The sequence below is a fragment of the Oncorhynchus tshawytscha genome, linkage group LG25 (genome assembly GCF_018296145.1).
Source record: "Oncorhynchus tshawytscha isolate Ot180627B linkage group LG25, Otsh_v2.0, whole genome shotgun sequence".
Taxonomy (NCBI): Eukaryota; Metazoa; Chordata; class Actinopteri; order Salmoniformes; family Salmonidae; genus Oncorhynchus; species Oncorhynchus tshawytscha.
In genome coordinates this window covers 21424859-21439253 of record NC_056453.1, presented here as the reverse complement: position 1 = coordinate 21439253, position 14395 = coordinate 21424859, and the positions used below count along the sequence as shown (strand labels likewise).

At 43.6% G+C, this 14395-nt stretch overlaps 1 protein-coding gene across 4 annotated transcripts in view; it reads left to right on the top strand.

The window, feature by feature from the left end:
• The first annotated feature begins 1991 nt into the window (after positions 1 to 1991).
• Positions 1992 to 14395, top strand: part of cdc42ep1a (CDC42 effector protein (Rho GTPase binding) 1a) — a 29510-nt gene continuing 17106 nt past the window's right edge. Inside the window, exons 1-3 of one of the 4 annotated variants that reach the window (XM_024387942.2) lie at positions 1992 to 2181; positions 10582 to 11132; positions 12935 to 13409. In XM_024387942.2, the coding sequence (XP_024243710.1) occupies positions 12959 to 13409 (451 nt within the window). In that variant the 5' untranslated portion in view covers positions 1992 to 2181; positions 10582 to 11132; positions 12935 to 12958. Of the gene's footprint in view, positions 2182 to 10581; positions 11400 to 12934; positions 13410 to 14395 lie in introns of all 4 variants that reach the window. The other 3 variants (XM_024387941.2, XM_024387940.2, XM_024387943.2) reach the window with 3 other exon arrangements.

The window sequence follows — 14395 nt, the reverse complement described above, 5'->3', positions numbered from 1 at the left end:
GTTGACCGGTGTAGGGGTAGCCAGGTGGAAAGCATAGCCAGCCGTGGAAAAATGCTTATTGAAATTCTCGATTATCGTAGATTTATCTTGGTGACAGTGTTTTCTAGCCTCAGTGCAGTGGGCAGCTGGGAGGAGGTGCTCTTTGTCTCCATGGACTTTACGGTGTCCCAGAACTTTTTGGAGTTTGTGCTACAGGATGCAAATTTCTGTTTGAAAAAGCTAGCCTTTGCTTTCCTAACTGCCTGTGTATATTGGTTCCTAACTTCCCTGAAAAGTTGCATATCGCGGGGACTATTCGATGCTAATGCAGTATGCCACATGATGTTTTTGTGCTGGTCAAGGGCAGTCGAGTCTGGAGTGAACCAAGGGTTATATCTGTTCTTAGTTCTACATTTTTTGAATGGGTCATGCTAATTTAAGATGGTGAGGAAAGCACTTTAAAAGAATAACCAGGAATCCTCTACTGACGGGATGAGGTCAATATTCTTCCAGGATAGTCGTGCCAGGTCGATTAGAAAGGCCTGCTCACTGAAGTGTTTTAGGGAGCATTTGACAGTGATGAGTGATAAATTGACAGTGATGAGTGATAAAGATAAGTAAATAAATAATTAAAGGGATCAATGTAAATTGTCTGGGTAGCCCTTTGATTAACTGTTCAGCAGTCTTATGGCTTGAGGGTAGAAGCTGTTCAGATGCCTTTTGGTCCCAGACTTGGCACTCCGATTGTGCCATTCAAGAAGCGCTTCTACTTTTTCTTCTTGTTGCTCGTTAGTATGTGCTTTTTTCCTGTTGTTGCTCTACTGTTGACATCACGTTCATAGAATCTAGTGATTTTCTCTTCTGTGGCTGTGCTAATTATGTTACACTGCTTTTTCCTGGAGTATTGAAGACTTGTTGGCCTATTTTCATTTGTTCTTTGACCAGGCCATACTTTCTCAGGATGTTGCCTGTGAGCATTTTTGAAGCCCCTTGTTTGCACTCTGCATTTTTTAATACTTTTGCTTTAGCTCTGCAATGGTGGCATTTTGAAACAATTAAAATCCTTCTCAAGTTCTTCGGCGTTCCCTTAATTTGCTGTTTTGACTTTGTCTTAGGAGAATCTTGTCTCTCCATTTTCTTCATCAGTTGATCATACCTTTTTTTTCTCAGCTTTCTGTAAGTTTGATCAAGTTTGACATTTGACATGCAATGAAATCTGTATGTTTTTGAGTGACCTCTTCCAACCTTTTTCCTTCCAGCAAGTATTTGACTTCTCATTCCTGTTGCAGATGATGAGGAAGGGGTATCAGGGCGTGCATCAAGGGCAGGTAAGTTAAGTGCAGGTAAGTTAGGGGCAGGTATGTTGGCCTCATGTTCTGGCTGCAGGTCATCTGGTGACTGAGGTGGTGTGTCGCCTGAGAGGTAAGTTTCCATTGCAACTGTTCTCTTTAAAGTCTGTCTTCTATTCCGTTGGTTACATTTCCATTGCCATCTCTTGCTTCTTCGTTCTTGCTTTGTAAGCTCAGAGATAGATTTAACTTCTCCCATCTCTTTTTTCTTCCAGTATCTCTCTCTGTCTATTTGCAGATGTTCCAGGTATGGTATAGGATATTTTTTAAATGTTGTTTCTGTCTCTATGTCTTTATGTGGCATCTTTTAAAAGCAAAGAAAAATACTACTTCAGTTTTCAATTTGTGTACACATTGGAGCATTTTCTAGATTAAATTAATTTAAAGCATGACTAAATAAACCTAAAGCAAAACAAAGTAAAAAGAAATAACATAATGGATTTTTTTGTGAATACATAAAAGAAAACATAAATTATACCCCAAATTAACGAAATTATAGCCTGTTTGACCCTATAACCTGCATATAACTGCGGGACTGCAGGTTATGAGTCAACCCGGGTATCACTAGCTACTTCATAAAGTAAATTCCCCTTGCCTGCTTCGCTTCTGCTGATTCGATGATGGCCTCGTCATCAGTTTATGAGTAGCCCGCACCATTCTTCACCGCCTACTCAAGCTCATTCTGCTGAAGCTGAACGCGCTAAACGTACTGTCCGGTTACAAGACCGGCTACTAGAACTCACAATACATTATGATACTTCATTATAATTACGGATTTTTGGGATTATCATAAAAAGTACGCTCTTTTAATCGTATCCCATCTGCATGAACGGCTCTTAGTCTACTTGCCCAGGTAAGTTTTTCTTTACACTCAACTTTTTATTTTCCTCTCGTAGCCTCTCCTTTCATTGGGCTATTTGAATACATATTAAGGCTATTAATTAGTCTTCTATAAATGCATTCTCTCAAATATCAATAGACTCTGTGTCAAATGAAAGTAAAGTATGGAGGACAAGTTTTTTGTTGTTCAATTGTTTAATGTTGTCTTGCTGTCTTTTCACAATCACGTCATCATATATGATAACTGAAATTATGAACCACAGGCTGCCGATGTATACGGTTCTATGGCTCTGTAGCCTAGCTGTATCCTAACATGCACATTTGTTATTGTGGTAAAAGTTTTGAGGGTGACTGTCCATAGATCATTTGGCATGAAACATAATCTGTCCTGCATTATATTTAGGGTTGCTTGTGTTGCAATATATCACTGGTCTATGCTTAGGTCTTAGCTGATCAAAAATATTGTCCACAAATTATATGAATCTATCCTCTCCTGTATTCTTCGTTCTGCTTATGCTCATCAGATGTTTTATGGGGGGAATCATAACATTTACCATTGAGGATTCAACTATTCATTAAAATGACTTGTTTAACAGAACACCATAGGGGAACCCCTGACTCACATATTGACAAGTTAATGACGCAGCTCCTGCTCCACATGTCAAGGGTAGCAACACCACATAACAGAGCTCTCATTACTCTGACCTCATTAGGGAGATCAGCCAATACAATTGATTGGAGAGCTTGTTAGCTTCACACACAAGGCAGATCAATGGAGAGAGCAGGCTCTGTGATAATAGTCATGTTTTCCTGGCGCTCTGCCTGCAACACCAGGCAGGTCTGATGGATCTACTCTTGTTCACGCATGGCTGCAGTAGACCTGTTTGACCATCGCCTCTATTGATTTTTATTTTTCAATTTTGGCCTGCCGCCGGCCTTACTCATGCATATTGAACCAGAATAACCAAGCAAACACCTAGAATCAGAACCTGATGATGAGGTATTGGAATGTAGAGTTGGGGCATTCCTTCCTTGTTGGCCTCATCCAATGTGATTCCTTCATTTGAACTCTAGACATTTGTACCTTTGCCCCACATTCCTCCAATGTGACCTGTGTCATTGACACCAGAGTCTGAAGAGGAAGCGAGACACCCCACTCTCAGGTTTTGTTCTGGTTACATTGAAGTCAATGACCTAATCAGACCAGACCCAGATGCTATCGCATTGGTGTCTATGGGAGAGCCATCCCGTTAAGCGGACAGAAAATAATTCAACGGTAAACGGCCTGAGTGAACTATCTTCATTTATCCACCATCTTTGATTGACACAACCAGGAAAGAGTTTAGTTTAGAAGGTGTGAACTCCCAGTATGGACGAACTGTCTGTTTTAACACCTGAGGCTACTTGTTGTTGGTGACTTGGTTGCCACACATAAAGAGTAGAGGATACATTACCTGTCAATGTCACCAAATGGGCCTGACTCATTCCTTTCCTGACTCCCTCAAAGTCTGTCCACAACAGCATGGCAAATGACAAATGGAGAGAAAATGGGGTAGAGAGAGAATGAGGGGGACGGGAGAGAGCGCTGAAAGGAGGGAAAAGGAGGACAAAGGATGAAGGAAGGCTGATGCTTCAAGAGCCTATGGATGTTTTTTGAAGAAGCATTAAAAAATGATTGGCTTAGGGGAAGTGTTGCTCTATTTTCCTTGGATTCAAATAGAGCACAGCTAAGGGGAAGATAAATTATTTGGATGTGGTGGGGGAGTGAAAAAATGCAGCCTTATCTTGTATGTTTGTTCACCTGGTTAACTAAGTTAGTGAGTAAGGGACTTACAATAGGACCGGAGTTTGGAAAGGAGGAGAGGGGTCAAATGCTGGTTGGTATACCCAACAAAACATAATTCTGTATAAAATCCTGACTCATTCGATTCAATAAAAGATGATTGAGAGTACAGTATAGTATCTCTCCAGTCCATTGATCTAGCCATGTGTTTTTTTTTGCATACAGTACTGTAACACAGCCAGACTCAGAGAAGGAAAGCGGGATCAGACCTTAATAAGGTGTTTCTAATCAGGGATGTGGTTGGGTTCTTTTCTTCTCTCTCTGATGTGATGGTTGTAATGGAGAGAGAGAGTCCAGTGATGTTGCTCCCAGGAATGTGTTCACACACACACGGCTCCTATTAGAGCCTGGCTTCTCCATCTACAGTGCGTCCCAAATGGAACCCTATTCACTACATAGTGCACTACTTTTGACCCGGTCAAAAGTAGTGACCTATATAAGTAATATGGTGGCATTTGGAATGTTGCCATACCATACCTCACAGACCAGTCAGTGAACATCCACCATCCCTCACCTTGGCTCACAGGTATGGCAGCTACATGGTGGAGGGGGTGGATTGGATGGATGGTTCTGGGATGTAGCCTACCAGAGAGATATTCGGGAAACCCCCTTAATACTCAGCTTGTGTAATTTTGGAGTTTTGTGTTATGTTTAGCCAGTTGAATTACAGTCAAACAGAAACTATTATATAGTTACTACTTGGTTAGTGGCAGGAAAAGGAGTGGAAAAAATTTGGAATACAAACAAAAACAACTGTCAGTACCAGCTGCACTTTGAAAACAACTGTCAGTACCAGCTGCACTATGAAAACAACTGTCAGTACCAGCTGCACTATGAAAACAACTGTCAGTACCAGCTGCACTATGAAAACAACTGTCAGTACCAGCTGCACTATGAAAACAACTGTCAGTACCAGCTGCACTATGAAAACAACTGTCAGTACCAGCTGCACTATGAAAACAACTGTCAGTACCAGCTGCACTATGGAAACAACTGTCAGTACTAGCTGCACTATGAAAACAACTGTCAGTACCAGCTGCACTACGAAAACAACTGTCAGTACCAGCTGCACTATGGAAACAACTGTCAGTACCAGCTGCGCTATGAAAACAACTGTCAGTACCAGCTGCAGTATGGAAACAACTGTCAGTACCAGCTGCACTATGGAAACAACTGTCAGTACTAGCTGCACTCCAAATGCCAGATGATTTACCTTTCATTATATTTCTATGTGTGTCTTACCTACAGTTGAAGTCGGAAGTTTACATACACCATAGCCAAATACATTTAAACTCAGTTTTTCACAATTCCTGTCATTTAATCCTAGTAAAAATTCCCTGTCTTAGTTCAGTTAGGATCACCACTTTATTTTAAGAATGTGAAATGTAAGAATAATAGTAGAGAGATTAATTTATTTATGCTTTTATTTCTTTCATCACATTCCCAGTGGGTCAGAAGTTTACATACACTCAATTAGTATTTTGTAGCATTGCCTTTAAATGGTTTAACTTGGGTTAAATGTTTCGGGTTAGCCTTCCACAAACTTCTCACAATAGGTTGGGTGAATTTTGTTCCCATTCCTCCTGACAGAGCTGGTGTAACTGAGTCAGGTTTGTAGGCCTTCTTGCTCGCACACGCTTTTTCAGTTCTGCCCACAAACTTTCTATAGGATTGAGGTCAGGGCTTTGTGATGGACACTCCAATAATTTGACTTTGTTGTCCTTAAGCCATTTTGCCACCACTTTGGAAGTGTGCTTGGGGTCATTGTCCATTTGGAAGACCCATTTGCGACCAAGCTTTAACTTCCTGACTGATGTCTTGAGATGTTTCTTCAATATATCCACATAATTTTCTTTCCTCATGATGCCATCTTTTTTGTGAAGTGCACCAGTCCCTCCTGAAGCAAAGCACCCCCACAAGATGATGCTGACACCCCCGTGCTTCACGGTTGGGATGGTGTTCTTCGGCTTGCAAGCCTCCCCCTTTTTCCTCCAAACATAACGATGCCCATTATGGCCAAACAGTTCTATTTTTGTTCATCAGACCTGAGGGCATTTCTCCAAAAAGTACGATATTTGTCCCCATGTGCAGTTGTATTACTTCCGGCGCCGACAGAGATGGCCGCCTCGCTTCGCATTCCTTGGATACTATGCAGTTTTTTGTTTTTTTACGTGTTATTTCTTACATTAGTACCCCAGGTCATCTTAGGTTTCATTACATACAGTCGAGAAGAACTACTGAATATAAGATCAGCGTCAACTCACCATCAGTACGACCAAGAATATGTTTTTCGCGACGCGGATCCTGTGTTCTGCCTTACAAACAGGACAACGGAGTGGATTCCATGCAGCGACCCAAAAAAACGACTCCGAAAAAGAGGGAAACGAGGCGGTCTTCTGGTCAGACTCCGGAGACGGGCACATCGTGCACCACTCCCTAGCATTCTTCTTGCCAATGTCCAGTCTCTTGACAACAAGGTTGATGAAATCCGAGCAAGGGTAGCATTCCAGAGGGACATCAGAGACTGTAACGTTCTTTGCTTCACGGAAACATGGCTCACTGGAGAGACGCTATCCGAGGCGGTGCAGCCAGCGGGTTTCTCCACGCATCGCGCCGACAGAAACAAACATCTTTCTGGTAAGAAGAGGGGCGGGGGCGTATGCGTTATGACTAACGTGACATGGTGTGATGAAAGAAACATACAGGAACTCAAATCCTTCTGTTCACCTGATTTAGAATTCCTCACAATCAAATGTAGACCGCATTATCTACCAAGAGAATTCTCTTCGATTATAATCACAGCCGTATATATCCCCCCCAAGCAGACACATCGATGGCTCTGAACGAACTTTATTTAACTCTCTGCAAACTGGAAATGATTTATCCGGAGGCTGCATTCATTGTAGCTGGGGATTTTAACAAGGCTAATCTGAAAACAAGACTCCCTAAATTTTATCAGCATATCGATTGCGCAACCAGGGGTGGAAATCAAATGAAATCAAATCAAATGAAATCAAATGTATTTATATAGCCCTTCGTACATCAGCTGATATCTCAAAGTGCTGTACAGAAACCCAGCCTAAAACCCCAAACAGCAAGCAATGCAGGTGTAGAAGTACGAAAGACCTTGGATCATTGTTACTCTAACTTCTGCGACGCATATAAGGCCCTGCCCCGCCCCCCTTTCGGAAAAGCTGACCACGACTCCATTTTGTTGATCCCTGCCTACAGACAGAAACTAAAACAAAAAGCTCCCACGCTGAGGTCTGTCCAACGCTGGTCCGACCAAGCTGACTCCACACTCCAAGACTGCTTCCATCACGTGGACTGGGACATGTTTCGTACTGCGTCAGATAACAATATTGACGAATACGCTGATTCGGTGTGCGAGTTCATTAGAACGTGCGTTGAATATGTCGTTCCCATAGCAACGATTAAAACATTCCCTAACCAGAAACCGTGGATTGATGGCAGCATTCGTGTGAAACTGAAAGCGCGAACCACTGCTTTTAATCAGGGCAAGGTGTCTGGTAACATGACTGAATACAAACAGTGCAGCTATTCCCTCCGCAAGGCTATCAAACAAGCTAAGTGTCAGTACAGAGACAAAGTAGAATCTCAATTCAACGGCTCAGACACAAGAGGCATGTGGCAGGGTCTACAGTCAATCACGGACTACAGGAAGAAATCCAGCCCAGTCACGGACCAGGATGTCTTGCTCCCAGGCAGACTAAATAACTTTTTGCCCGCTTTGAGGACAATACAGTGCCACTGACACGGCCTGCAATGAAAACATGCGGTCTCTCCTTCACTGCAGCCGAGGTGAGTAAGACATTTAAACGTGTTAACCCTCGCAAGGCTGCAGGCCCAGACGGCATCCCCAGCCGCGCCCTCAGAGCATGCGCAGACCAGCTGGCCGGTGTGTTTACGGACATATTCAATCAATCCCTATACCAGTCTGCTGTTCCCACATGCTTCAAGAGGGCCACCATTGTTCCTGTTCCCAAGAAAGCTAAGGTAACTGAGCTAAACGACTACCGCCCGTAGCACTCACATCCGTCATCATGAAGTGCTTTGAGAGACTAGTCAAGGACCATATCACCTCCACCCTACCTGACACCCTAGACCCACTCCAATTTGCTTACCGCCCAAATAGGTCCACAGACGATGCAATCTCAACCACACTGCACACTGCCCTAACCCATCTGGACAAGAGGAATACCTATGTGAGAATGCTGTTCATCGACCTCAGCTCGGCATTCAACACCATAGTACCCTCCAAGCTCGTCATCAAGCTCGAGACCCTGGGTCTCGACCCCGCCCTGTGCAACTGGGTACTGGACTTCCTGACGGGCCGCCCCCAGGTGGTGAGGGTAGGCAACAACATCTCCTCCCCGCTGATCCTCAACACTGGGGCCCCACAAGGGTGCGTTCTGAGCCCTCTCCTGTACTCCCTGTTCACCCACGACTGCGTGGCCACGCACGCCTCCAACTCAATCATCAAGTTTGCGGACGACACAACAGTGGTAGGCTTGATTACCAACAACGACGAGACGGCCTACAGGGAGGAGGTGAGGGCCCTCGGAGTGTGGTGTCAGGAAAATAACCTCACACTCAACGTCAACAAAACTAAGGAGATGATTGTGGACTTCAGGAAACAGCAGAGAGAACACCCCCCTATCCACATCGATGGAACAGTAGTGGAGAGGGTAGCAAGTTTTAAGTTCCTCGGCATACACATCACAGACAAACTGAATTGGTCCACTCACACAGACAGCATCGTGAAGAAGGCGCAGCAGCGCCTCCTCAACCTCAGGAGGCTGAAGAAATTCGGCTTGTCACCAAAAGCACTCACAAACTTCTACAGATGCACAATCGAGAGCATCCTGGTGGGCTGTATCACCGCCTGGTACGGCAACTGCTCCGCCTTCAACCGTAAGGCTCTCCAGAGGGTAGTGAGGTCTGCACAACGCATCACCGGGGGCAAACTACCTGCCCTCCAGGACACCTACACCACCCGATGTTACAGGAAGGCCATAAAGATCATCAAGGACATCAACCACCCGAGCCACTGCCTGTTCACCCCGCTATCATCCAGAAGGCGAGGTCAGTACAGGTGCATCAAAGCTGGGACCGAGAGACTGAAAAACAGCTTCTATCTCAAGGCCATCAGACTGTTAAACAGCCACCACTAACATTGAGTGGCTGCTGCCAACACACTGACAATGACACTGACTCAACTCCAGCCACTTTAATATTGGGAATTGATGGGAAATGATGTAAATATATAAACAATGCTACCTTATATAATGTTACTTACCCTACATTATTCATCTCATATGCATACGTATATACTGTACTCTATATCATCGACTGCATCCTTATGTAATACATGTATCACTAGCCACTTTAACTATGCCACTTTGTTTACATACTCATCTCATATGTATATACTGTACTCGATATCAGCTACTGTATCTTGCCTATGCTGCTCTGTACCATCACTCATTCATATATCCTTATGTACATATTCTTTATCACCTTACACTGTGTATAAGACAGTAGTTTTGGAATTGTTAGTTAGATTACTTGTTGGTTATTACTGCATTGTCGGAACTAGAAGCACAAGCATTTCGCTACACTCGCATTAACATCTGCTAACCATGTGTATGTGACAAATAAAATTTGATTTGATTTGATTCGATTTGAGTTGCAAACCGTAGCCTGGCTTTTTTATGGTGGTTTTGGAGCAATGGCTTCTTCTTTGCTGAGGGACTTTCAGGTTATGTTGATATAGGACTCGTTTTACTGAAGATATAGATACTTTTGTACCTGTTTCCTCCAGCATCTTCACAGGGTCCTTTGCTGTTGTTCTGGGATTGATTTGCACTTTTCGCACCAAAGTACGTTCATCCCTAGGAGACAGAACGCGTCTCCTTCCTGAGCAGTATGATGGCTGCATGGTCCCATGGTGTTTATACTTTGCGTACTATTGTTTGTACAGATGAACGTGGTACCTTCAGGCATTTGGAAATTGCTCCCAATGATGAACCAGACTTGTGGGGGTCTACAATTTTTTTTCTGAGGTCTTGACTGATTTCTTTTGATTTTCCCATGATGTCAAGCAAGGAGGAACTGAGTTTGAAGGTAGGCCTTGAAATACAGGTACACCTCCAATTGACTCAAATTATGTCAATTAGCCTATCAGAAGCTTCTAAATGACATCATGACATCATTTTCTGGAATTGTCCAAGCTGTTTAAAGGCACAGTCAACTTAGTGTATGTAAACCTCTGACCCACTGGAATTGTAATACAGTGAATTATAAGTGAAATAATCTGTCTGTAAACAATTGTTGGAAAAATGACTTGTGTCATGCACAAAGTAGATGTCCTAACCGACTTGCCAAAACTATAGTTTGTTAACAAGAAATTTGTGGAGTGGTTAAAAAACAAGTTTTAATGACTCCAACATACGTGCATGTAAACTTCTGACTTTCAACTGTATGTACCGGTACCATGACCCACCATTTCTAACTCCCTGTCTCCCCCCTCTCTCTCTCCCACAACAGACAGCATGTTCAGAGTGAGGCCAAGGTAGCTTCTCAGACCCAGATAACCAGCAGATAACCAGCAGGCCTGGTGGAGAGAACCAGCACAGACCCAGAGAGAGGAACGTCAGTGCCAGGACAGAGCCCAGAAAGAGGGAGGAGAGAGCCCCAAAAAAGTATTGACGGACAGGCGAGGGGAAGAAGAGATCCAGGGATTAGGGGCTCATCCAGGCTACGACCAATCCCCTGAGGAGACCCCCTTTTTCCTTCTGAAAACTCAGACAGCTGCCGGGATTACTGCATTAAACTTATTACCCTTTATTAGAGACTGTTTTTGTTATTTTTTCTGAAACCAACTGGTGCTCAATTTCAGCCCTGCGCTATCAGATGCCTGGAGTGTGGGCGGCTGGATTTGTGTAACTCTGAAAACAAAGGATCAGAAGGAGAGGAGGAGGACAGAGCAGGGCATGGGGGGATTCTGGAACGTGTAGGAGACATCTAGGAGCGTTCCTTAAAGACGTGTGGGGATAAACCTTCGGGCTCCAGCTGTGTCTGCGGGAGTCAGACGAGAGGTCAAAAAGTCTCTCTCTCTCTCTTTCTCTTTCTTTCAACCATGAGAGAGAATCTGCTTTGCTTCACATTCACACACAAGCTGAGCAGTGCCTGATTGCTTTTGCCTCTGCAGCTCACAGTCACATAGGAGAGTTAGTCAGAGATGTTGAGGTGGTGGCTTGAACTGTAAGTATATGAAGTCTGGTTATGAGTGTCTGGTTCATGCTCTCGAGAGGTTAAGACTATCTCAAATTCAACATCACACCTAATAGAAGTCTGTTGGTCTGGTAAGTAGACCCCTGGTACTGCTCTCTATCTCTCTCTCGACTCCTCTCCCTCACTCTCTCTCTTTCCAGTCTGTGGTATGAGGTGTGCTTCCTCCCTCTGTGCTGCACCCAGCTGCCGCTCTTAAAACGCCAGCCAGTGGAGACCTAAAGGAGAGGGCCTGGGACTGTGGTCAGGAGCAAATTAAAAGGCTGCTTTAACCCTGACGCAATCCCATTCAGAGGTCTGCTCCAAGTCATTAATAAAGACAGGCTATCGCTTGTGGGAGGGCCTCGGTAATGGAAAGCTCTTAAAAGAATAAGAACACCTTGTCAGTGTACGTTACACTATCAAATTATTACAGAAAGCAATATCCATTACTTTGCTGGCTAAAGATAACAAAGGAAAAGTCCATTATTTGCATACCTCCTGCCAGTGTTGACTTACTGGGGTATTTTGTGCAGTCAAAGTCAGCTAAGTGATTTTCTTATCAGTACATTTGTCAGTATTTTATGAATTTTGGGCTAAAAATAGTATGTTTTTTTCTAGTGGAACATACTTTGCATGTTTGAAAACAAGATTTGGGGCTTCTGGTCAGATCAGTTGTAAGTGTTGAATGAGGGTCTCTGCTCTGCTTTTATAGAGATTTTGCAAAAGTATTTTGGGGAAATATGTGATCTGATTAAGTAGCACGCACTCATGTTGTAACAAAACACAGGACGAGAGAGAGACAAAATAACCTGAAACTCTCAGACAATTAAAACATACATTTAATTTGTTCTCGAGGGCAGTGACAGGAGAGTCACTGTGGTCTACATTTAGAAGGTTCTAGAACAGTGGACTTTGAAAACCGGAACTTTGACGACAAACAGTAGGCAAGGGTCTGTAGAAAAACCTGATCCAGTTACTTTATGACTGAATGTTCCAGATAGTGATGTGTTCTGCCAGATCTCCTACCTGGTTCTACATCTATACACTAAATCAGTCTCTAGCAAAAAAAATCCCCTCAGGGTTACTGGACTGTTATAGCTGCATTTGAGCCTCTTCTAGGCGGAGAATTGAATACATTTTTTGTGCTTTCTTTTAATAAATGGTTCCAGTGTACAACCACAGGAGGGATATTTGCAGCTAGAACTGGGGTTATTCCTGAGCTGATGTTTTAAAAACCCAAAGCCTAAAACAACTGTAGAGCATAGCGTCTCTGACCACACTCAAACTGGCAGTGAATTCCAGGAACTGAGCTGCATACTTTTTCCCTCCATTTCTCCACTTAATCCAGCTGGATATGGAAGACAACAAACAGCAGAAAATGGGACTGAAATTGCAAACAGCACATGATAACAAGAGAATACAATAGACGTCTCCATTACCGAGGTTGACCCTACAAGACCTGGTGGTGGAATTCTATTCAAAACCTAAACTTACATGATCATTACTTTTGAGCCACACAATCCCCCTGGGAGAATTTCTGAAGCAAATCTTTCACCAAAGATATTTAAATTCCTTTTCCATCCCTACTTTCAGTGGATTTAAAGGGATTTTTGTATTTTTTTTTTAGAGAACCTTACCCTTGGCCATCACCATGAACCTGGGGAAGATCCCTGGGTTGAAGGGCCTGGTGGCCGGCTCTCAGGGTAAACGTCATTTCAAGGGTGACCTCACCTTGGACATGATCAGCCCTCCGCTGGGAGACTTCCGTCACACCATGCACGTGGGCCGTGGAGGGGACGTGTTCGGGGACACTTCGTTCCTTAGCAATCACGGCGGGGCCGCCAACGGAAACGAGGATGATGATTCCGTCACAAGTCCTGACAACAAGATCGGGGCTTTCTTCTCCCGGACCCTCCGGCATGTTCGGAAGACACCAGAGCATCCCAGGGTGGGGTCGAAGGACCTGTCCCCGCCACCCCCTCCCATCTCCCCCATCATCAAGAACGCAGTGTCGCTCCCCCGGCTGGATGTGGACGGCTGCCCTATTAAAAACCTCTTCCACACCTCTCCTACCTCCCTGGATGAGACCACTTATGGTTATGGTGAGTCTTACTGTACACCCACACACACACATACACAAACATATGCACGCATCCACACAATAAATGAACATGCAACCATACCTGTGAATACTTGCGGTAGATCCTGGACCTAAGGTCTTAGCTTAAGCTCAGAAAGCTACCACTGTTTGTGGCATGCATAGACGCAATAGCTGCTGTTGGGCATGCTGTGAAAACATACTCTCATTTCCACAGTAATTCAGACAAATTTTCCACAGCTGTCATGATGAATCACCTTGGCTGACACACAACAACCCTCACACTCTCTTTAGCTTGTTATGTGATGTTAAGAGAGAGGCGCATCAGACATTACTGTGCTGCTGTGTGTCTGGTCTGAGGCCCTATGATGCTGACTACCCCACATTAATACCCTCATGTTTCACTGTCTGACTTCTCTGCTCTATTTTGGTGTGTGTGTTTGGAACCTGTTTTTATCTATGTGCGTGCAAGCATGTTATTGGTGTAACAGACCTGTACTCCCAGGCAGAGGGCACTTCCCATTCAAACTATGTAGTGGTACTAATTTACCTTGTATCGTGTTTGTTTCCAGCAGACCTGGGCACATTTTCTTAGCATTTTGTAGTTTATTTGAAAATACCAACTTTTCAAATACTTATGGTAGTCGAATATACTGTAGTTTATATAGAGTTTAAACAAAAAGACAACTATTTTCTTTGATATTTAAATACAGTACCAGAAAACTAAACAATATTTGAATGTATTTGAATACATGCAAATTATTTGAAATATATGATCATAAGCACATGGTTTTGAGGGCTCTTAGATATTAATCTTAATGTAGCCTATAGCCTATAATTAAATACACAAGGGACATGGAATCACCTCAACATTAGATTAGACCACTTTTGCAGCTTCAAAATTACTAACAAATATATTTCCATAATGTCTGAGTCATAAGGTAATACCAACAAACTCTCACAGTCTAACTTCATCCACATTCTCCAAAC